This window comes from Protopterus annectens, chromosome 12.part0, assembly GCF_019279795.1.
Source record: "Protopterus annectens isolate FY-2018-M chromosome 12.part0, PAN1.0, whole genome shotgun sequence".
Classification (NCBI taxonomy): Eukaryota; Metazoa; Chordata; order Ceratodontiformes; family Protopteridae; genus Protopterus; species Protopterus annectens.
Genome location: NC_056746.1, coordinates 629,230,930 through 629,254,162, shown reverse-complemented (window position 1 = coordinate 629,254,162; position 23,233 = coordinate 629,230,930). Strand labels below are relative to the sequence as shown.

General features: G+C 42.8%; 1 protein-coding gene across 1 annotated transcript in view; it reads left to right on the top strand.

Annotated features, from left to right (window-relative positions):
- Window positions 1-23,233, top strand: part of LOC122816753 (lysosomal alpha-glucosidase-like) — a gene marked incomplete in the record, with an annotated part of 907,240 nt that overhangs the window by 452,373 nt on the left and 431,634 nt on the right. Inside the window, 1 exon segment of the mRNA XM_044089759.1 lies at window positions 18,483-18,624. Within this exon segment, the coding sequence (XP_043945694.1) occupies window positions 18,483-18,624 (142 nt within the window).

Sequence of the window (23,233 nt, the reverse complement as noted above, 5' to 3'; positions counted from 1 at the left end):
GAACTGTACGGTAAGACATCTTCAACAAGCAAAATGCCAAAAACACAAATATTAACGGGCTTAATTCAACTTATCTATATACGGTATATATAAAAGTGCCACCAAAACACATGAATAAATGAGATGCATCAAGGGACTTAGTTTATTTAAGTAGATGAAAAAGAAAAGGAAAGGTGTCAGTAGATTAGCAACAAAAACTACATGGGCTAAAACTGGATAATACACAAATTACTTATTTAGATGTTTACAAAAAGTTAGTCTAGTAATCAAGAATGTGGTCAAATAAAGTTCTCCAAAGATTCTGATAAAAAGTTCATTTGTTAACACTTCTTATAATAAGATGTTCTTCATCTCACATTGCTGCAGTCCTTACACTTGGGTAGTCCGCTGTCCTCGGTCGGCCCGAATATCAAAGTATAAGGCTGACGTCGGTCAAGGCGCATTTGACTGACATCAGGACGTCAGGGTACAAATGCGCATGACCGACGTCATATCCTCAGTCTTTTTTGCCGCATGGTCCGATGCAGAAGCAGCATTGCAAGTGCCGGTTGGCGTTCTGAGATTTTTCGATTTCGAAGTTTCAGACCGAGTTCAAAGTTGGCTAAGTATCCCGTTGGGGAATATTTTAGTTTTTTCTTGCCTCCGTGATTTACCGGATGTCAGAAAAAGTCAATAATTGCATTTCTTGTGGGAAACAGATACCGCATAGAGATTATCATACTTTGTGTATTCCTTGCTTAGGGCCTGAGCACGACGTTGTTGGCTGTCGCTCTTGTGCTAGATTTAATAAACACACTATAAAGAGAAGGTTGGATTGTGCAAGGTTAGTCTTTGGGAAGCGGTGTAATTATAAAATGCCGTCGGATGCTCCGACGCTTCTTCAAGAAGCGCAAGGACAAGGCAGTTAAGCCTAGGCTAGAAGAACCGTCTGTACGGGACTGCGGTTCTTTAGAGGTGTCGGTGGAGCCGGTGGCTCCACCGGAGGTTTCTTTGTGTTCCCAGGGTGAGACCTTATTATTGCAAGATGTGGCCTCTCAGGAGGCAAGTCAGGCTGAAGGGGCTTCTCAGGTTACTATACTCCCTCCCTTCCTAGGGTGGCTAGGCCCTCTCCTTCTGTTTCAAAGGCTTCTCCCAGGGGCAGGCCAGGTTTGGCTTCAGTTGGTGTTACCCCTAGCTCTTCAGGTACTGTGCCCAAGAAGCATATGCTTAAAATGGCAGAAGATTTGATTACTTTAATTAGGGGTTCTATGCCCCCTCCTGATAAGAGGCCTAGGATGGAGCCTGAGCTGGGGGGTTTTGAGCAGGCTTCAGATGTTTCAGAGTCTTCGGCTGAAGACTTGCAGGAGTATTCTCCTTATTCGGATTCTGATGTGGATGATTCTACTCCTTCTGCTTCTCCTCCTGAGGATTTTTCTTTTCAGAAACTCTTCATTCCATGAGGGAGCATTTTAAGTGGGAAGGTCAGGACTTCTCTGATTCCAGGAAAAGGCTTAGGGAATTTTTGTTTTTACCCCAACATAGGCCTTTGGCTATACCTCCTGTTTTGGATGTAGTAGAAGATGTTTTTACAGAGGCTTCTCTTAATCCTGATTCTTTGCCTCCTGCTCCTGTTAAGCCGGATAGGTATTACAGGGTGCCTGAAGCTCATAAGTATCTTTTTAAGAGTCCTAGGGCTGACCCAGAAACTGTTAGTCAGGGGCCTAAAGGTGTTAAGGCTTCTGTTGTTAAGAATCCGGCTTCTGTTGTTAAGAATCCGGTTCCTGCAGACAAAGAGGCTAGGGCCTTGGATAGATGGGGAAAGAAAGTTTATACTTCTTCCACTCTGGCTATGAGGGCTTTGAATTGCCAGTTTCACATGTTGAAATACCAGAATTATCTCCTTTCACAATTAAAGTCTAAGGTTGATGCTCTGGCGGTAGGTATTGATTGTAAAGAGTTGCAAGATTTAGTGCATGTTTCTGAACAGGTGGGTAAGCATTCTTTGCAATGTGGTTTTGATGCTGTACAGGCCTCGTCTAGGGTGGCTGCCACTGGGTCAGTTCTTCGCAGGCATGCCTGACTACGGGATCAGAATTTGACTGATCATGTTAAAACGAGGATTTTAGATGCTCCTTTACAATCTGACGTGTTGTTTGGTCCTCCTGTTGAGACAGTTTTAAAGAAAATGGAGGACAAGGCTAAGTCTCTGCAGACTGTTAAAGATTTTTGCAGGTCCAGCCTCCAAAGTTTAGTAGAAATTGGCCTACTAAGGGGTGGACATATCCTTCTTATGATTCCCAGTCTAGGGGTAGATCTAGACGTGGTAGGGGTAGAGCTCAGGGCTCTTTCAGGCCTAGAACAGGGAGTTCTCCTGCACAGTCTTCAGGTGAGGGCAGGGGTCAGTCCTTTCAGAACAGACCCAATGACCTTCCTTTTCAGCTGCCAGAGCCTTCTCGTCTGGCAGCACCTTTGGGAGGAAGGTTGGCACTTTTCAAAGAAAATTGGAGTTTAATTACCCAAGACAGATGGGTATTGGATATCATACACCACGGCTACAGGTTTTATTTCCATACCTTGCCTCCTTTCAAAGGCATGCCAGACGTTCCTCCTCAACAAAGAATAGAGGCTCACAAGCAGGTTTCTCTGTTGCTCCAAATAGGGGCCATACAGCCGGTCCCTATGCCAGAAGTGGGCCTAGGATTTTATTCTCGCCTGTTCCTAGTACCAAAGAAGGGGAACACGTGGAGACCAATTTTGGATTTATCTATCCTCAACACTTATCTGGACATTCCCAAGTTCAAAATGTTGACGTTGCAGCAGCTTCTACCTCTGCTGGGCAAAGATCATTGGATGGTAACTTTGGATCTCAAGGAGGCTTACCTTCATGTTCCTATCAGACTAAGTTGCAGGAAGTATCTGCGTTTTCGAGCTGGGACTTCTCACTATCAGTTCTCTGCATTGCCCTTTGGCTTATCTACTGCCCAGAGTGTTCACGAAAGTTCTGGCTCCAGTGATAGCTTTCTTCAGGCTAAAAGGAATACAAATCTATCCTTATTTGGACGATTGCCTGATTCTGGCTCAAGGAAGGGAAGAGCTTCTTCATCATTTGGAATATGTGATAGCAGTGCTAAGATGCCTAGGGTATTCTGTGAATGAAATAAAGTCCAGTCTAGTACCCTCTCAGGACATGTGCTTTCTGGGTGTGAGACTGAATACAGCATCCCAGATGGCCTTTTAACCCCGGACAAACAAAGGAGTCTATCCCTTTACTTCCATCAACTATCTCATCAGTCCGTGCTGACTGCAAGGACAGTCCTTCAAGCATTAGGGTTCATGGCATCTTGTATTCTGGTGCTTCCCAATGCCAAACTGCATATGAGGAAGCTACAATGGTATCTCAAAATGTATGGACACAGCACTGCCAGGATCTGGACACTGTCATTCAAATAATACCTTGCATTCAAAAGGAATTTTTATGGTGGGCTCAGGAATGTCACCTAAACAAGGGACTCTCTGTGACCCGGCCAGAGGCGAGTCAGATTTTAACGACAGATGCCTCAGACAAAGCTTGGGGAGCTCATCTAAATGGAAAGTGGATACAAAACAAGTGGCCTGTCAGACTACAACATCTACATATCAACATGAAGGAGATGTTAGCAGTCCAGTTTGCATTAATAGCTTTCAAGGAATTACTTCTTCCAGGGCAGGTGTTGATTCTAACAGACAACACAACTGTCATGTGGTACATCAACAAGCAAGGGGGAACGCATTCTTATCCTCTATGCAGGCAAGCAATGATTTTGTGGGAGACTGCTCTCAGTTTACAGCTCAATCTTCAGGCAAGGTTTCTGCCAGGAGCACAGAACTCCTTAGCAGATGTGTTGAGCAGACGAATTATGGATCCCCACGAGTGGAAATTGGATCCTCATATATTTCAGAAATTGACAGTGTCCTGGTGAACTCCAGACATAGATCTGTTCGCTTCTCCACTGAACCATCAGCTGCCAAAGTTTTGCACAAGAAGGTTTCATCCCACAGCTTGGAGAGTGGATGCTCTTTCTTTCAATTGGAACAATCTTCATGTGTATGCCTTTCCTCCTCTGCCTCTCCTCCCAAAGGTACTTCTAAAGGTCAGACAGGACAAGCCAAGGATGATTTTAATAGCTCCAGATTGGCCTCGACAGCACTGGTACCCGTTATTGAGAAGTCTGGTACGGAAGCTTCCATGGCCTTTGCCTTTGATTCCACACCTGTTGTCACAGGAGGACAGCCATTTGCTGAATGTCAAGCTTCACTCTTTTCACCTAACAGCCTGGCATATTCTGTTTTGAACCATAGAGGGTCTCAACTTCCGCAACAAGTTTTGAATGTGATTTTGGAAGCTAGAAGGCCTAGTACAAGGAAAGTGTACGCAGATAAATGGAAAAGATTTTTATTTTGGAGTGCAGCAAAAGATTTTGATGTTTCTGAGCCTAATTTGAGTGTGGCTCTTCAATATCTAACTGAGTTATTGGACAAAGGTTTGTCTTTCTCTTCTATTAAGGTTCATGCTGCAGCAATTTCAGCTCACTATGATTGTGACCCACCATTGTTTTCTCATCCTTTGTTCAAGCAATTTCTTAGAGGGGCAAAGAATATAAGACCCCACGAAGGGCTCCTACTCCTGCTTGGGATCTCAATTTTGTGTTGGAGAAACTCACTCTACAACCTTTTGAGCCTGCAGCTACTTCTGAGTTGAAATATTTATCATGGAAGACTGCTTTTTTGTTGGCAATTACCTCTGCAAGAAGGGTTTCTGAATTGCAGGCCCTTATGGCGGTTGAGCCTTTCTTGATTTTCCATAAGGATAGGGTATCATTACGTACTAATCCTTCCTTTATGCCTAAGGTGGTTTCTAGTGTGGCTTTAAACCAAACTATTCATTTGCCTACTTTTTATGCAAGTCCCCAAAATAAAGGGGAAAAGATTTTGCACACTTTATATGTACACAGGTAGTTGCGTTATTATTTGGACAGAACTAAAGGGTTCAGGCAGTCTCAGCAGTTGTTTGTTTCTTTTGCTTTGAGTTCTCAGGGCAAGCCTGTGTCAAAACAAACTATTTCTAAGTGGATTGGGTTTTGCATTGCTTTCTGTTATTCCCATCATGGCAAAGAAGTTCCAGCTGGGATTAGGCCTCATTCCACTAGGGCTACTGCCACTTCAACAGCTTTTTTGAGGGGAGTGGCAACCAAGGATATTTTGGAGGCAGCTACTTGGAGTTCAGTGCATACTTTCTCTAGGCATTATCACCTGCCACTTTACTCTAAATCCAGGGCTGGTTTTGCCACTGCTGTTTTGCAGGGCATTTTGGCAGATCCTGCTTCCTTGTAGTTAGCCATCCTCCCTTACCTCTGCTTTGGGATTCTACCCAAGTGTAAGGACTGCAGCAATGTGAGATGAAGAACATAGTACAGTTTTGTACCTACCATAAATGTAGATGTTCAAGATCCACATTGCTGCAGTCCAATTTCCTCCCTCCTTCCCTCTGCAGTTAGAGGTGGTTGTGTGGGTTGGGTTGTACATATTGTGTATATTGTATATATTGTACATATAGTTAGTGCAAGGGTGGTTGGTTGGTTGTTTGCTGTTTTTTGGTTTTGACCTTTATTTTTAGGGTCTTCTGACATCTGGGGCAAGAAAAGACTGAGGATATGACGTCGGTCATGCGCATTTGTACCCTGACGTCCTGATGTCAGTCAAATGCGCCTTGACCGACGTCAGCCTTATACTTTGATATTCGGGCCGACCGAGGACAGCGGACTACCCAAGTGTAAGGACTGCAGCAATGTGGATCTTCGAACATCTACATTTATGGTAGGTACAAAACTGTACTTTTTTGAGAGGAAATGTATCTGGTTGCTATGCCTTTAAAACCTTCCCATGATAATTTGGTGCGCTCTAGCCATTTTTTTGTTATGTACAGCTTGACTAATGAACATACGGTAATTAAGATGTCAAACTCTAGCTTTGTAAATTTAATGTCAGTGATATGAAAGACCGCCATTTCCCAAGATAAAGTCGACTTATGGTAGCCCATTATCAAGCGTACCTTAAGGGAACACCAAGGCTCATGGGAGTATTTACAAAACCACAAAACATGCAAGATATCCGCTTGTGGAAATGAGCAACATAGGCAGGCTGGATAGATTTATTTATTTATTTTATTTGCCATTTGTTTATTGCAAAAGTCCATTGGACCAGAAATGAGCCCATTTTCAATGGAGGCCTGGGGAGAAAAGCTCCTAATCCAGTGTTAGAATACAAATCACAGTTTTACAGTACAAGTCATCAGTCTATGATTTATACATAGCTCATTAATAAAATCAAAAACTGTTTGTAACTTATATACATATTTAACAGGGGAAGTCAAAGAAGTTTGTCACTTGTACATAGTTGAAAGTATGAAAGCAACAAGTATATAGTATACTGAGGATGTAAAAATGACAGGACATGAAATAATAAAAGTAAATAGGCGTGTGCGTTAATGGAGCATAATTAGGTATGAATTAAGAGCAGGTGATGAAGAATGAACCTTACAATTTCATGTTATTTGGGGTGAGTAAGAGGTAACCGAGGAAGAAGTGAATATATATATAGTGGAGATGAGAGGATGAAAGCAGGGTGATGTAAAGTAGGAATGTAGTGGATGAAGTCAGGTGGGATGACAACAGGAGCATTCCCAGCAAGAAGAAAGGTATGAGTGAAGCAGGTTTTTAAAGGAGGAAAGGTTGTTGATGGTTCGAATTTGAGGGGAAAGGGAATTCCATAGTCGTGCTAGAGAGAAAGATAATAGAAGTGTCCCTGGGGTCTGTATAGGCTTATACACTTCCAGAAGGTTTTGGTTGTTGGACCTAAGAAGTCTGTTGGGCTGATGTATTTTGAGGGTGGAGGAAAGTGTGGGACAATTTAAAGGTTTGAAGATGAGCTGATGGGCAACAGAGAGCTGAGTGTAGGTGAGAGAGTTAGGGAGTTCCAACCAATTCAAGGAGTAGAGAGCCTTGCAGTGGTGGGAGAAGGATTTGGATCCAGTAGCAAACTTAGAGATCTTATTATAGCAGGAAGCAAGCTTAGACTTTAGAGAGTATTGAAGGCTGGTAAGACAAGGGGCAGCATACATGAGAGAGGGAATAAAGTAAGTGGTAGGGTGTGCTTGGTTGAAGAAGTGAGATAACTACCATGGTGGTATAATATGCCCAATTTTTGATGTGTTTTCTTAATATTCGTTTGTAGTTGGATATTGAACTTTAGTTGATCATCAATAACGACTCCTAGAAGCTTTGAATGGGGAACTTATTTCAACTGGAATCGAGTTTTGGCTAGTTATGGAAAAAGAGAGCTTATCCATTTTGAAAGATTTAGAAGGGGTAAATATCATGATTTTGGATTTTGAAGGGTTGAGAGCAAGGTGATTTTTCAGCATCCACGACTTAGTACAAGAGAAGGCATCTTGAGTAAGTTTCATGAGCGTGGGTAAGGATGTGGCAGAACAGATTATGGTGGAGTCATCGGCATGTTGGATTAGTTTAGCATTTGGAATACAGTGATGAAAGTCATTGATGAAGATGTTGAACTGTAGGGGCCAAGTGTGGAACCGTGTGGGACACCTGTAAGAGTGTGGTGGAAGGAAGAGATAGAATTTTTCCATTTGACAGCTTGCTGTCTATTAGAAAGGTAGCTGGAAAACCAGCTGATGGAGGAGGAGGAAAGATTAAGATGAGAGAGTTTGGGTAAGAGAAGGTTATAAGAAACAGTAGCAAAGACTTTGGATAAGTCTAAAAGAAGGGTGGATACAATGTTGCCAGAGTCACAAGCATGATTAACGGTTTCTAGAAAAGGGACGAGGGCAATGGTGGTGCTGTGTCCTGGTCTAAAACCATGTTGTGCAGTTGGTTTTCAGAGAGATGGTAGGAGCTGTGGGTGGAGAATCTTAGAAATGGGAGATGAGATGGCTGTAGGATGAAAATTGGAGACTTCAGTATTGTTGCCTCCCTTGTGGAAGGGAATAATGAAGGCTTGTTTCCAGAGGAGGGGTACATAGGCTTCTTGGGTGGAATGGTTTATTATAATAGAGATGGGAAAGGCCATGCTAGTTTGAGAAAGTTAGATGGAAGTTTATCTGGGGCAACTGAACAAGGTTTCAGTTTTTGCAGGAGTTTTTTTATGGTGCTAACAGGAATAGGTTTAAAAGATAAAGGGAGATGAGTAAAGGTGGAGTTCGAGAAGGTTGGGTTTGTGGAGGGAGATTGGGTCTGGCCTGTTAAATTATCAGTGAAAGACTTGGTGAGTTTGACTACTGAAGCTATAAAGAAACAGTTAAATTGTGTAGCCAAGGATATATCAGAACAGTTAGGATCTGGGCAGGGGTTCTCCTTTTTTCCAGGATAAAGTAGGGTAGAGATGCTGTTCCAGAATTTCTTGGGATTTGATTTATGACCATTTTGTAGTATTGAGTAATAGGATTTTCAGTCTTTGGAATTTTTTTTTTTTTTTACTCTGTTGCGGAGTTGTTTGTATTTGGCCAAGGAATTGGGAGTTTTATGTTTTTGGTACTGTTTCCATAATTTATCACGGAGATGTACGAGTGAGATAGTTTCTTTTGCAAGCCATGGATTTGACCCTTTTAGATCTGAGGGGGGAGAAGCTGTTAAGGAGGTTAACAAAGGAGGTATTGAAGTAAGTAACAGCATTGTCCAGATGAAGGGTTTTTTAGAGGGTTCCAGTTCATGAGTCTTAAGGAATTGGAGAAGGTTTGGGCATTGAAGCTTTTTCAGACAATGGACTGAGATAATATTGTGGTGTAAATGGAGGGATGAAGGTGTAAAACATGCAAAGGCAGGGAGATGGTCACTAAGAGAGTCAGGTAAGGTACCGCTGTCAGAGATAATATGGGGATGGGAAACTAGTATCCAGTCTCGAATACTACCAGCAGTACTGTCTTTTGTTGGTGTAGTGGGAGAATTGATTAGTTGGGTGAAGTTATATAGGTTTATATTCTGAGAGTTTATGGGAGCCCAGTTAATATTAATATCACCAAGGATTATAGTCTCGTTTTATATATTAGATGAGATCCAGGAGAGGATGTCCTCAAGGATGGGGTTATTATTTCCTGGGGGGATGTATAGGGCGGCTGTGCATATGCTTTTCTTGTTATTAATCTTTGAGGGCCAAGGTTACCTCAGCTGTAGCAAATTGAGGCATAGCTGTAGTATAGGGGGTAACTGTTAGGGAAGATCAGTAAAGTAATGCTACTCCACCACCTTTTTTATTTTGGGTTCTGTCCTTTCTTAAAATACTATAGTTTTGGAGAGTGATTTTAGGGTCTTTTATATGAGGTTTTAACCATGTTTCTGAGATAGAAATAAGGTCTTGTTGATTGCAGGATAGCCAGGCATGGAAGTTAGCTAATTTATTGCATAAACTTTGGGCATTTATTGTGGCAAATAGGAGGATTTATGGGTAGAGAGAGAAGATGGTAGTGGTGAGATATTGTTTTGGTAGGTTGAGGGGCCTGGGTTGGGATGAATGTCACCAGAGAGAAGGATAGAAAGCAGTTGAAGCAGAAATGTAGAATGAAGTTTAGAACCTTTAGAGTTGGGGTTGAGGGCAGGGTAGCAATTATGGGCTGGGATGGAAGGTATGTGGGCTGTGTTAGAGGTACCAGGAACAAGTTTTCTGATAAATAGATGGGAGTTGTTATAATTATAGAGAAATATAAGGTGTGACGTTTGAATTGAATTTGAGAAAAGTGGAGGTTGTATGGTAGGAGGGAGAATGACAGATATGGGAGAGGTGTGAGATGGTGAAGGCAAGATAGGAAGAGAGGGAGACATAGTAGGCTAGAGTTAGTGTGGATTTGATAGCCATGTTGGGTCTAGATGTAGTTTGAAGATTATAGTGATAAGTTGGATAGGGACAGGTATGTGTACCATTATGTTTGTGCTGCAGTGTGATATGGGAAGAAGATAGTGTAGAGGAGGAGTTAGTTGAGTGGGAAAGTAGGCTGGAGAAAGGTATTTGGTAGATGGAAGGTTTGTGTGTGATTGGTTGTTTGTAGAGTGGGAGTGGTGCTGTGGGTATAATTGAAGAGGTGCTGTGGGCAGGTGGGAAATGGGGGCAGGGAGAGGAGTGGAGCGGGCAGAACCAAGGAGGAGTAGTGAGGAGATGTGTGCAAAAACCTATCAGTAACACAGCTGCTTTTCTGAACAGAGCTAATGGTAAAGCCAAGGTATGTGAGGTTTGAAATGTACAATGCCCCTTAGGCAAGATACTATTTAGGGCTGTGTTTTTAAAGGTGCAATGTGGCTGCTGCTACTTAGGCAAGATACCAAACAGTTCCAGCTTTTAAAGTACAGCAAGGCAATGAAACAAGTGTGGGAGTCTGCTGCCACCTACTGGTGTTTAGTATGCATTACTGCAAAGTACATTCAGGGGAGATAAGGCTATGAGGCCCGGCTACGGACGACTGCTGGTGTGCTCAAACCGGGTAATTGGGGACAGCAACCAAACACAGACAGTCTATGCTTAAATAACACTATTTGCCAACACTTATACAACTGTAGAGAAAAGAACACGTACGCGCTACTTATTTATAGCATAAAGGCTGGTGGAACCCTTGCATTTGTCTGTCCTAGGATTCCTTCTTTGGGGATTTGGGGTTCCCTAGTAGTTGTACCAAGGGGTAACATGCACAGGAAGAAAGTAAGCTGAGCAAGAGAATGGGAATCTCTTGATCTCAGATATGCAGAATGAACTTCCATCTCCACTGCCCCATTAAGCTGAATGGAATAGCTGGAATGTAGTAGGTGTTGTTGATCATTGAGTATATAGTAAATTTTGAAGGGAGGCAGCCTGTTAGTGTGTCTGATTGCACTATGATGTTCATCATGTTTCACTGTTGCAGTCATTACACTTGGGTTATCCGCCGGCAGGCTACCCGCAGTCAGCCCGAGTTCCAAAGTCTTGGTCTGGCGTCGGTTGCTGTTGACTCTTCCCTGACATCAGTGCGCCAGGGGTATAAAAGATGCAACCGACACCATTTTCGTCAGTCTTTCTTGCCGCACAGTGCCTGAAGCAAAAGCGGTTCGCAAGTGCCGGTCGGCCGACTCCTGAGATTTTCGAAATTGAGTTTCAGAACCGAAGTCTTCAATAAAACTAAGTACCCCGTTGGGGAAACTTTTTCTTGCTCCAGACCGATGTCAGTAAAAGTTAATAATTGTAATGTCCTTCAAGGGTGCATCTGCAGTCCTTACAAATGGGTTGTCCTGTCGTCAGGCAGCCCTTCGGTCGGCCGGATTCCAAAGTCTGGGTCTGGCCTCGGCTGGTGTCGCACTTCACCTGACGTCATCTCTGCTGGTCTTCGGGTATAAAGGCATCAGCCGACGCCATTTTCCTCAGTCTTTCTTGCCGCGTGGCGCCCGAAGCAGAAGCTGTTCGCAAGTGCCGTCGGTCAGATCCAGAGATTACTACTACCAATACTACTCAAGACTTCTAAAGCTAAGTACCCTGGGGACTCTTTCTTGCCTCAGCCGATGTCAGAAAAAGTGAATAACTGTTTAACTTGTGGGAAACAAATACCTCATAAAGATTTCCACTCTTACTGCTTACCTTGTTTAGGCCCAGACCATGACGTAGCAGCCTGTTTAGCCTGTGCTTCCTTCAACCGATTTAACGCTTTAGGCCGGTCGGAGTTTGCTGAACAGTTTTTCGCTCAGATTTTGCGACATTATGCCGCCGGATCCTCCGACTTCTCAAATTGTTAAGAACGCAAAGAAAAGACCGACATCGCGTCCGCGGTTCGCCGAAACCACGGTTAAGCAAACTGCGAGTGTCTCGGTTTCGGCCGAAACCGAGCAAACGGGTCAATCTTCAGCCGAATCCTTGACTACTACCGAGGCCCCTGCTACCCTAGTTGAATCGGCCTCTGAAATTTTGCCTACTAATGTGGTGCAAATACCTCATAAGGACTTTCACTCTTACTGTATTCCTTGCCTAGGCCCTGACCACAACGTTGCTAGTTGTCGGTTTTGTGCTGGATTCAACAAACGCACTGTTAAACGTTGGTTTGATTTTGCTTTACATTGTTTTGGCTGAAGGTTTAATTACATAATGCCGTCGGAACAACCGACGACCGGAATTTATAAAAAACGCAAAGACAAAGAAAAGGACAGGCATCCGAGGTCCAAAACCAACGACAAAGCCTCTTCTAGGCCAGTCGCCGGTTCTCAGTGAGGTTCTTTCGCAGCCCCTGACACCCGCTACCTCAGAGCCACAGGCCGTATCCAACAGCCGTGTGGAGACACCAAGGCCTGTGAAAATTCAAGGTATTGGGCCCACGGAAACTATTCCCCCAGATGGGTCCGGAGCCGCTGAGCAGGCATCGGCTTCTGAGGGTGTTTTCAGAGCTTCTCAGCTTACAATTAAGCCCACTGCAGCAGCCAAGGCAAAGTTAAAAACACCATTAAAGACAAGGAAACAAGTACAGCATTCTACTGAACAGTCATCCATGCCAAAGAAACAGATGCTTAAAATGGCCGAAGACCTAATTATCTTAATCAGGGGTTCCCATCCCCCTCCTGACAAAAGACCTAGGCAAGACACTGACTATGATTCCTCTGACCAGGTTTCTGTTTCCTCTGATTACTCTTCTGATCAGGGATACTCTCTCCCTCCCTATGAGGACTCTGATGCAGAAGAGTCTATACCTTCAGCCTCTCTGCCTGAGGATTATTCCTTTGGGGAAACCCTGCACACCATGAGGGAGCATTTCCATTGGGAGAGCCAGGATTATTCAGAATCCAAGAAAAGGCTCAGAGACTTCCATTTATTGCCCCAGCACAGGCCCCTGGCTATTCCCCCGGTGCTTGATATTGTTGATGATGTTTTCTCTGAATCCAGTCTAACTCCCGATTCTTTACCCCCTGCACCAGACAAGCCAGACAGTTATTACAGGGTCCCTGACTCTCATAAATTTCTTTACAAAAACCCTGCTGCAGATCCAGAAACAGTTTCTCAGGGTCCTAAAGGGGTTTAGGCTTCCACTGCTAAAAATCCTGTCCCCTCGCATAGAGATTCCAGAGCTCTGGACAGATGGGGGAAAAAAAGTTTACACTTCTGCTATAGCAGTAAGGGCTTTAAATTGCCAGTTTCACATGCTTAAATATCAACAGTATCTCATGTCATTGTTAAAGCAGAAAATGGTTTCAATCTCAGAAAGTCCTGACAGTTAGGAAATACAGGATTTATTGCATGTAGCTGAACAAGTGGGTAGGCATACTTTACAATGTGGTTTTGATTCATTAGAGGCTTCTTGTAGAGCCCCAGTTACAGGCTCTGTTATTCGAAGGCATGCTTGGTTGAAAGAACAAAGTTTACCTGACCATGTTAAAGTAAAATTATTGGATGCTCCACTACAGCATTATACTTTGTTTGGTGTTAAAGAAAATGGAGGATAAAGCAAAATCAATGCAGACAGTAAAGGATTTCTTACAGGTTCAACCACCTAGGTTTAGCAGAAACTGGCCTTCAAAAAATTGGTCCTTTCCGGTGTCAGACAGGCCACAAAGAGGGCAGATACAGACGCCCAAAAGGCAGATCTCAGACCCAAGGCTTTTACAGACCTAAACAATGGGGTGCTTCAGCCTCCAAAGGAGTGGAAGACAAATCACAATTTTATAGGAAACAGTCCCAATGATTTTCCTCTACAGATGCCAAGCACTTAACTTTTGACAGCACCCCTAGGGGGAAAGCTAGCACTTTTCTCAAGAAATTGACACATAATCACCCAGGACAAATGGGTACTGAATATTGTTTTTCAGGGTTACAGGTTCCACTTTCACACGCTTCCAAAATCAAGAAGTATGCTGGACCTGCCACAAAACCAATGGGCAGAGTCGCAAAAACAAATTGCTGCTCTCATGGACATGGGAGCTATTCAAAGAGTACCATAGCAAGAACTGAGGCAAGGATTTTACTCAAGACTTTTCTTAGTACCCAGAAAGGACAAAGCCTGGAGACCAATACTGGACCTGTCAATCCTAAGTACTTTCCTGGATGTTCCAAAATTCAAAATGTTAACACTACTGCAGCTTCTACCCATGCTGGGCAAGAAGTCTTGGCTAGTTACTTTGGACCTCAAGGAGGCATACCTGCATGTCCCAATCAGACAAACTTGCAGAAGATACCTCGGATTCATAGCAGGCTCAATGCATTACCAATTCTCTGCACTGCCTTTTGGCTTATCTACTGCACCCAGGGTCTTCATAAAATGCCTGACACCGGTAATTGCATTTTGCAGACAAAAAGGAATTCAAATATATCCCTACTTGGATGACTGCCTTATTCAAGCAGAGAGCAAGGACATTCTACTAAAGCATATGGCATTTGTAAAAAGGTTACTAATTTGCCTAGGGTACACAGTAAACGAAAAGAAATCAAAACTAGTGCCCTCTCAAGAGATAATATTCCTGGGTGCAAGCTTAAATACAACTGCCCAGATGGCTTATCTCACGTCAGACAAACAAGGGCAACTGACTCTTTACTTTCAAATGATGGCAACAAAAACCCAGTTACCTGCAAGAAAAATTCTGCAGGCTTTGGGCTTCATGGCATCCTGTATTCTGCTAATTCCATATGCAAGACTGTATATGAGGAAGCTACAATGGTACCTAAAAAGTGTTTGGACTCAACATTGCCACAGCCTGGAAACAATTACTCTCATTCCCTGCCTGCAACAAGAGTTTTGATGGTGGGCACTGGCCTGTCACCATAACAAGGGACAGCCATTTACTTTACCCACAGCCAGGCAGACACTAACAACAGATGCATCGGATTATGCCTGGGGGGCACACATGGCGGGAAAATCAAAAAGAGATGCTAGCTGTATAGAATGCCCTGACAGCCTTCAAGGATCTACTTCATCCAGGACAACTGTTGTTAAAGACGGACAGTATTACAGAGATGTGGTACATAAATAAGCAAGGGGGCACACATTCCTACCCCCTCTGCAGGCAAGCCATGACTTTGTGGAACACAGCATTGATCTATCAAGTACATCTGCATGCACAATTCCTGCCAGGAAAGACAAATACTCTGGCAGACTAAGCAGAAACCTCATGGACCCTCATGAGTGGAAACTAGATCCGCAAGTCTTCAGAATGATAACAAGGAAATGGGGATGCCCAGACATAGATCTGTTTGCCTCCCCTCACAACTGCCAACTACAGAGATACTCCACAAGGACTTATCATACTCAAGCATGGAAGGTGGATGCTCTATCCTTCAGCTGGAAAACCCTGACAGTTTATGCCTTTCCTCCACTGCCTCTCCTCCCCAAGGTACTCCTAAAGGTCAGACAAGAGAAGCCAAAAATGATTCTGATTGCCCCAGACTGGTCACGCCAGCACTGGTACCCAATCCTAAAGAGCTTGTCTCAAGGCCCAGCCTGGACTTTACTGCAAGTTCCTCATCTTCTGACCCAACAAAACAATCAGATCCTGCACAGCCAACTCAGAACCTTAAATCTGGCTGCATGGCGAATAATATGATCACTCAAAACACACCTCTCTCTAAAGCAGTTATGGATGTCATTTTGGAAGCCAGGAAGCCCAGCACCAGAAAATCTTATGCAGAAAAATGGAAGAGCTTCTGTGCTTGGAATCAGGCACAAAGAATTGAACCACTTGTTCCAAATATTCCTCAGATTTTACAATACCCAACTGAGATGCTGGACAGAGGCCTATTCTTCTCATCAATTAAGATCCATGCCTCTGCCATTTCAGCTCATTACAATATGGAACCTCCTATTTTTTCACATCCACTGCTAAGGCAGTACCTCAGAGGGGCCAAAAACATAAGACCCCCAAGGAGAGCACCAATACCTACATGGGACCTCAACTTTCTTGGAAAAACTCACACTGCCTCCTTTTGAGCCAGCCAGTACAGCTGAGATAAAATTCTTATCATGGAAAGCAGCTGTGCTCCTAGCAATAACTTCAGCAAGAAGAGTCTCAGAGTTACAGGCATTAATGGCAGTGGAACCTTTTATCATTTTCCATCCGGGCTGGGTTTCTCTAAGGACGAACCCAAACTTTATGCCAACGGTAGTATCCAGTGTAGCTCTTAACCAAACCATTCATTTGCCTACATTTTATCCAAATCCACAGAATAAAGGGGAGAGACTTCTGCATTCTTTGGACATACACAGACAGCTACGCTTCTGCTTGGACAAAACTAAAGCTTTCAGAAAGACTGAGCAACTTTTTGTGGCATAATGCTGCAAGATCACAAGGAAAGGCTATCTCTAAACAGACTATTTCAAAATGGATAGGACACTGCATTCGTTTCCGCTATGCACAACATGGCAAATCAGTGCCTAAGAACATTAGGCCACATTCTACCAGGGCAGCAGCCACATCAGCAGCCTTTCTCAGAGGAGTACCAGCCAAGGAAATTTTGGAGGCTGCAACTTGGAGTTCAGTGCACACTTTTACCAAGCACTACCACCTACCTCTTTACTCTAAATCCAGAGCAGGCTTCGCCACTGCAGTTCTGCAGGGCCTCATAGCCACTCCTAATTCTATTTAGGCCCAGCCACCCAACCTCAGCTTTGGGATTCAACCCAAGAGTAATGACTGCAACAGTGAAACACAATGAACATAGTACAGTTGTGTACCTACCATAAATGTAGATGTTCGAGTGTATTCACTGTTGCAGTCCAGGTTACCCTCCCACCATCCCCCTTTCATTGCTGGGACTTCTGTACTTCTCTATTCTATACAACCTATGGGGTGTATTTGCTTGTAGATGTAGGTATTGTTTGTTAGTGCTTGCTTTTTTGTAAGCAGATTTTTAGCCTACCCTTTTGGGGGCACCTGACATCTGGGGCCAGAAAAACTGAAGAAAATGGCGTTGGCTGCATCTTTTATACCCCTGGCGCACTGACGTCAGGGAAGAGGTGACAGCAACCACTGACCAGGACTTTGGAATTCAGGCCGACTGCGGGTAGCCTGCCAGCAGGATAACCCAAGAGTAATGACTGCAACAGTGAATACACTCGAACATCTACATTTATGGTAGGTACACAACTGTACTTTCTTTATCCAGATAAATAAACAACATTAAATTATTTTTGATAATATATGACCCTACCACTACTTGCAGGGTTTTTCTACTTGTACCATGTAATTTATTTTTGTAATGCAAGAGTAAGATTAATTTACTGCACCCATTCACATATTCATTTTGAAGTTTAATTTGCTGTTCCATAAGTCATGTAAGTGTGGAAATCTCTTGTTAAACCTCAATAGGCTGCTGCATAGTTGTTTCTTGTGATCTCTTTGCCTTCTTTCTTGTATGCTTTTTGACCCCATGTCTACTGACCCTCGAGCTTCTCCCAGATGGATTTGGACTCATTTGTTCCCTAGTGGCAGGGTGAAACCTATCTGGGAGAGGGTCTTGGTCAGGTACTGAGGTAGCTTGTTTCCTCACCAGAGTTCTAGCAGTAAGGACTTTTGCTTAACCTTCATTTGGACAGGGGGATGGGTGACCCATGTCACTACAGGGGCCACAGTACTTTCCCCTACACAAGTGTATGCTTCTCTGCACTTGCTCAGTCAAGATTACCACTTGATTTAGTATACTACGCACCCACCTGCAAGTTCTGAGCCCACCTCCTTAATCCAAAGGGTTGTTGCAGCCCAAGACCAGCCCCCCCCCCTCCCTGCCAGCTCAACCAAGCACCTGAACCTCTAATTGAACTCTTATTACTTCAACCATAGTAAGAGTTTCGTCTCCCTACAACCAACAGATCTGGCCCTTTTTTTTGCCCAGTGCCTTGCCTGCTGTTTTTTTCTTTTCTTTTTTTTTTTGTTGGTCTTTACCCAGGTCTGCCTAGCTAATAGATCTTTTTCTGCTTGTCTGTAGCCATGTATGTACCAATTTTAGCTTTTGCTTATTGCATGTTATCCATGACAGTGTTGCCCTTGCAATAAGGTACTTTTTTATGTTGTTTTTATATTGCATGCCTTAATTTTTGATATTTTTTTGTTGGTGATTACGATTTTTCCTTGTTACATCCTTCAGTGAGGGAACTTGAGAAGGAAAGTTATGGGTAGTTCAGGGAGCTGTAGCTGTATCAGCTTAACTTTTGAAGTTCTTCATTCACTCGCCATTACTTCATTAACTGGAGTACTAAGTCTCTACATGACAGCTTAAATTGAGTAGTGCTAGCTAAACACTGTTTGCAGTACAGTTCTGTTTGAGACCACCTTCTTTTATTGCATATATTAGTAATGCTTTCTGGAAATGAAGCACTGAAAATCTTGTTGTGCTTATGCTTTCATGTAGGCCACAGGAGAGAATAACTGGCATGACGTGTGTACTGCAAAAACATGACATCTCTATATGTTGTCATTGAATTCCTTTATTGTATTTGAGTTCTTGTCCTATGGTTTCCTACTTCTGTCTAGATTCCCTCAAGATTCAACAACTTACTTGATTGACAGACAGTTCTTGTGGGGGAGGAGCCTGTTGGTGACGCCAGTGCTGGAGCAAGGGGCTACATCTGTGGTTGGTTACTTTCCTAAAGGCATTTGGTACAATTATTATACGGTAAGAAAAAATATGTAGACTATTGAGCCTCCTTAACTTATTATTATTTGTGTGAAGTGGAATGACATACCACTAGCTGCATACACACCTACTTGCATTTAAGAGCATTTTCTGAAAAATCAACTTAAAAAGCATGCAGTAAACAGTTATAAATGTTTTGTGAACAGAATATCTATGAAAACCATGCAAATAACAATGCTGTCAGTAAGAAGTATTTTTTACAGTATTAATAGTCACTGTAGTCACTTCATAGTCTTTCCATATATAATACACATAAACCCAGAATTATAAATTTTTGCTAAACTTTCACAAACTGCCATGTCTTAGAAAACTATACAACCTAAACATATATTGTGAGAACAGTTTTGTTAACCAGACATAACTTTCACATGACAACAAGAAATTCCCAAGTGCATGTTTATTGAGATATGTATGGAAATATGAAAATATATGCTTAATTGTTTAATTAGTGATTTAAATGATACTAATCGTCTCTCAAGATATGCAATAGCCATTTCCTTCAGCAGCATTTAAAGTTTCACATTTCATCTTTCGTCCATCTCCTGTTATACTTCTTGAAAGTTCTGGAGAGGGTGATTTATAAACAAATACCCAGAACAATAGAAAGGAAGATGGGTGATGAGCAGTTCAGAGACCGATCAGAATGCAGCATAACTGACTCAGCATTTGCAATGAGGCAGCTACTTGAGAACAAGCTAGAGATGAGGAAAGAGTCAACTCGGCGTTCCTAGACTTGGAGAAAGTGTATGACAGGGTCCCAAGAAAGCTGACTTGGGCAGTGATAAAGTCCCTGAAACAGTGGTAGAATTAGTGCAGGCTGTTTACAGGGTCCCAGTGCTGTTCATACTGGTAATGAACCAAATTAGCAAACAGGTGGTGGGGGGACAGAGCAACAAAGTTGCTGTATTCAGATGGCATTGCAGGTAGACTGTGAGCAAGAACTTCAGCAAAGGGGCAGACAAATCTAAAGGCACATGAGATGAAACTTAGAACAGCTGTAATGGAGAAATCAGATGAAGCTGAGAACTGAGATAGAAGGGAAAATAGTGGAACAGGTTAGCAGCTTCAAGTTTTTTGTTGGGATGCTTGAGGAGAAGGGAATTCTGAATGAGGATGTCAGAATTGTAGTGGCTGCATCCAAGTGGCACAGTGTTCTTGGATAGTGTATGACAGAAAAATGCCAATGATGCTGAAAAATCAGGTGTACCAAACTAGTGCAGCCAGTACTACTATGTGGTACAGAAACCTCGACATTAAAGGCAGATCAGTTGTGGAAGCTAGAGGTGATGGTGATGAAGTGCTTGAGACAGGTGGTAGGATGCGCACTGCGGGACAAAAAACATATGAAAATATAAGAGCAGAAGCCAGAGTAGCTCCAATTCCAGACAGGTAAAAGAGAACACATTACGGTAGTTTGGGCACATGTGCAGAAAAGCACAAAACTGTCTGATGAAGATGAATTGGGACAGATAGGAAGAAGAAGGCTAGAGGAAATGAGGGCTTTCAGCAAAAGAGGTGGATGGATTGTGTGAGATAGTCAGATATATGAGTATCAAAGAAGGGTAGGAGTGTTGCATTGAATAAAGAGAGATGGCGACAGTTGACGCAAAATCCCAACCCCATGTAAAAATGGGGGAGGGGAGGGACAAAAGGGAGTTGATGCTGATGAGCTAAAGTTTCACCTGATGCCATGCAGTAGTTTTCACTTGTTTTTTGAAATAAAGTACATATGGAAATATTGCTTTTTTTCATAATTGCTAGCCAAAAACTAGCAGCATCTCCAGAATGGACATTGATAGTGACCTTTCCAGTTTCCTACCGTGACATTTCACACAGTATCTCAATAGCATACAGATCACTCAGTTTTGAAAATATGAACATAAATATGAATAATAAGTGGCAAACATTGATGCATTTCCGTACTGTAAGACATCCTGGATTAACAATCTTGGTGGCAATTTGTTAAATACTTCTGGCCCTTTCTTATACTGCCTATTATTAGCCAGTAGGTCAGTTAGTTAAGGAAGCAAGTCTCAAAAAAAAAAAAAAAAAGTCTGGACACCATAAGGAACTATGGGTGTTAACTGGAAGTGTACAAAAAAGTGCTTTAGGTTTAAATTAGTTAAGTTCTGTGTTTGCTAGAAATATTGATGCCCTGACTGAAATGCTGTTGCAGTATTCTTAACATAGGGGGTTTTCATCTGCTGGCATACATCCGATGTGTGACCTCTGCTTGTATGCATCAGGGTATATAGGCCGACATAGGCACAAGTACCTCAGACTATCTCACTGCCAGCCCAAGCGCAAGTTGTGCATTTGTCAGACTGTTCTTTGTTGAGTCATTGGTACCATTGCTTCACTTGTTCATTTTTTTTCAGATAAGTGCCCCATCGGGAACCTTTCTTTTTTGTAATTTGGACTATGTTAAAAAAATTTGTTAGATGTCAGCTAGGAAGGGTAAGTGTGAATGTGGTAGGCAGATTTCATACAAGGACTTTTAGTAAGTTCCTTTTTTGTTTAGGCCTGAAACATAACCACAAAGCCTGCTGTATTTGCCAGTCATTTGTTCTAAAAACCCTTGGGTCAAGGCTTTATGTTCATTGAAACACATTGTCTAAAATGCCTGGCCCAAAGTAAGATTTGGAATCCCCAGCATCTGACATCACCCTTCTGCCAAAGAAGAAACTAAAGAGATCCCGAGACTGTTTGCAGTCTTAACATGTCTGAGTCGGAAGTAACCACTGAGTTTCAAAACCCACAGTACATCGGATATCCTCTCAGTTGCCCACTACCAAGACCCCTTTGGAGGCCAGTATGGCTCCAGAGACCTTGCAGGCTGTAGTTACCTCGAATGAACTACTCCTTATTTCTGAGGGACCACATATAGTCCGTCAAATCCTGGAAGAGGTTCTAGGTACTTAGAAGTATGCTAAAGTTCCGAAACTTTGAGATTCATTTAGGCAGATGTCATGTCTAAAAAGAAGCAAAAATAGGCATACAACCTCCCCTACAGCTTCTAAGGCAAAAGAAGCTTCTGTGACGCAGCTTCCACAGGCCACACCAGAAAATCATACCCTAGATTCTTCTTCCTCTGAAGCGGACAGGATGCAGACCTGACCATTCTCTAGATTACTCCTCACAAATGCATTTTCCAGGACAGCTCTCTTCAGATGAAGAGGATTCCCTTTTTCCAGAGTCTCCCATTGAGGAGGCCTCTTTTGCAAAAACTATTCAGAACATGGTGAGGCACTTTGAATGGCAAAGGAAGTCTCTGTTGTACAAGAGAGATAGTATAGCCTTCTGGAAATGGGCACACCAGCTGCTTCTCCATTTTCTCCCATACTAGAGGCATACCAGGATACCTTCCAGTCAACATCTTTAGTTTCTGATTCTCAAAACACCAACACCAGACAGGTTCTATAAGATACCCACTTATCTTAATTACCTGTGTAAGAATCCTCTGGCTGACCCAGATGCAGTCTCTTTCCTCAGATAAGTCATTTCAGCTGCTCCCCAGTTCTAACGTCCTACCGACAGACAAGGAAAGTAGGGCTATAGATAGCTGGAGAAAGAAGGTTTTCACTTTTTTCACCCTAGCTTTCAGAGTAATTAACTACCACACAAATGACCAAATACTTGCTGTCTGTACTCATTCTTTGCAAAAGGTTATTTCAGTCAGGAGATTCTAAGCAGCAAATGTAGAGTTTACTGTCTCAAACTATACAAATAGCCAGACACAGCATAAAATGCAGTTATGATGCTGTGGATGCCACTTTCATGATTGCTGCCACAGCCTTATTCATCAGACAGTATGCATGGCTGCACAGTCAGCCCATCCCTGAGGACTTAAAATCTAAAATCCTAGATTTGCCCTTAGACAAAGACAAAGATCTCGTTTGGTTCACAGGCTTGCCAGTCTCTTCAAAACCCTGCAAGAGAAGGCAAAACTATGAAAGACTGTAGAAAAATTCTACTTTGTACAGTCCCTAGATACCATAAAAACTACCCAGCTAAGTCTACCTCTTTTGTTAAGAGGGTACTAGGTCGACTCACAAAACAAGGGAAAATGCCAAGAAAATTCCAAAAAAGACGCATAGGAAATCCCCTTTTGGGAGGCAAAAACCTGTTACTATCTTCCCATTTATCCCTCCCCTCTACTCCTCTATCCAGAAGAATTTGTCTATTCCCTTTTGGAAAATAACTACAGAGAAATGGGTTCTGACCATCATCAAAGAAGGCTATGCCATATCTTGGGAAAGCATTCAGTCTCTAAAAGGCCTGTCTCTTCCACTACTCAACCAGCTTCCATTGCTGTATCGTATTATTCAAGACTTAATAGATCAGGGCACCATTGAAAGAGTACCAGTGTCCTTCACAGGAAAATGTTTCTATTCCAGAATCTTTCTGGTACCAAGGAAGGAAGGACAATGGAGACCCATTTTGGAGCTCTCTTCTAAACACTTTCTTGAAAGTCCCTGCTTTTCAGAATGCTCTCTCTCTCTCTCTTCACACCCTCCTCCTTTTTATTCTTCCTCATACCTTTCTGGTGTCTCTAAACCTAAAGGATGCATACCTTCACTTTCCCATT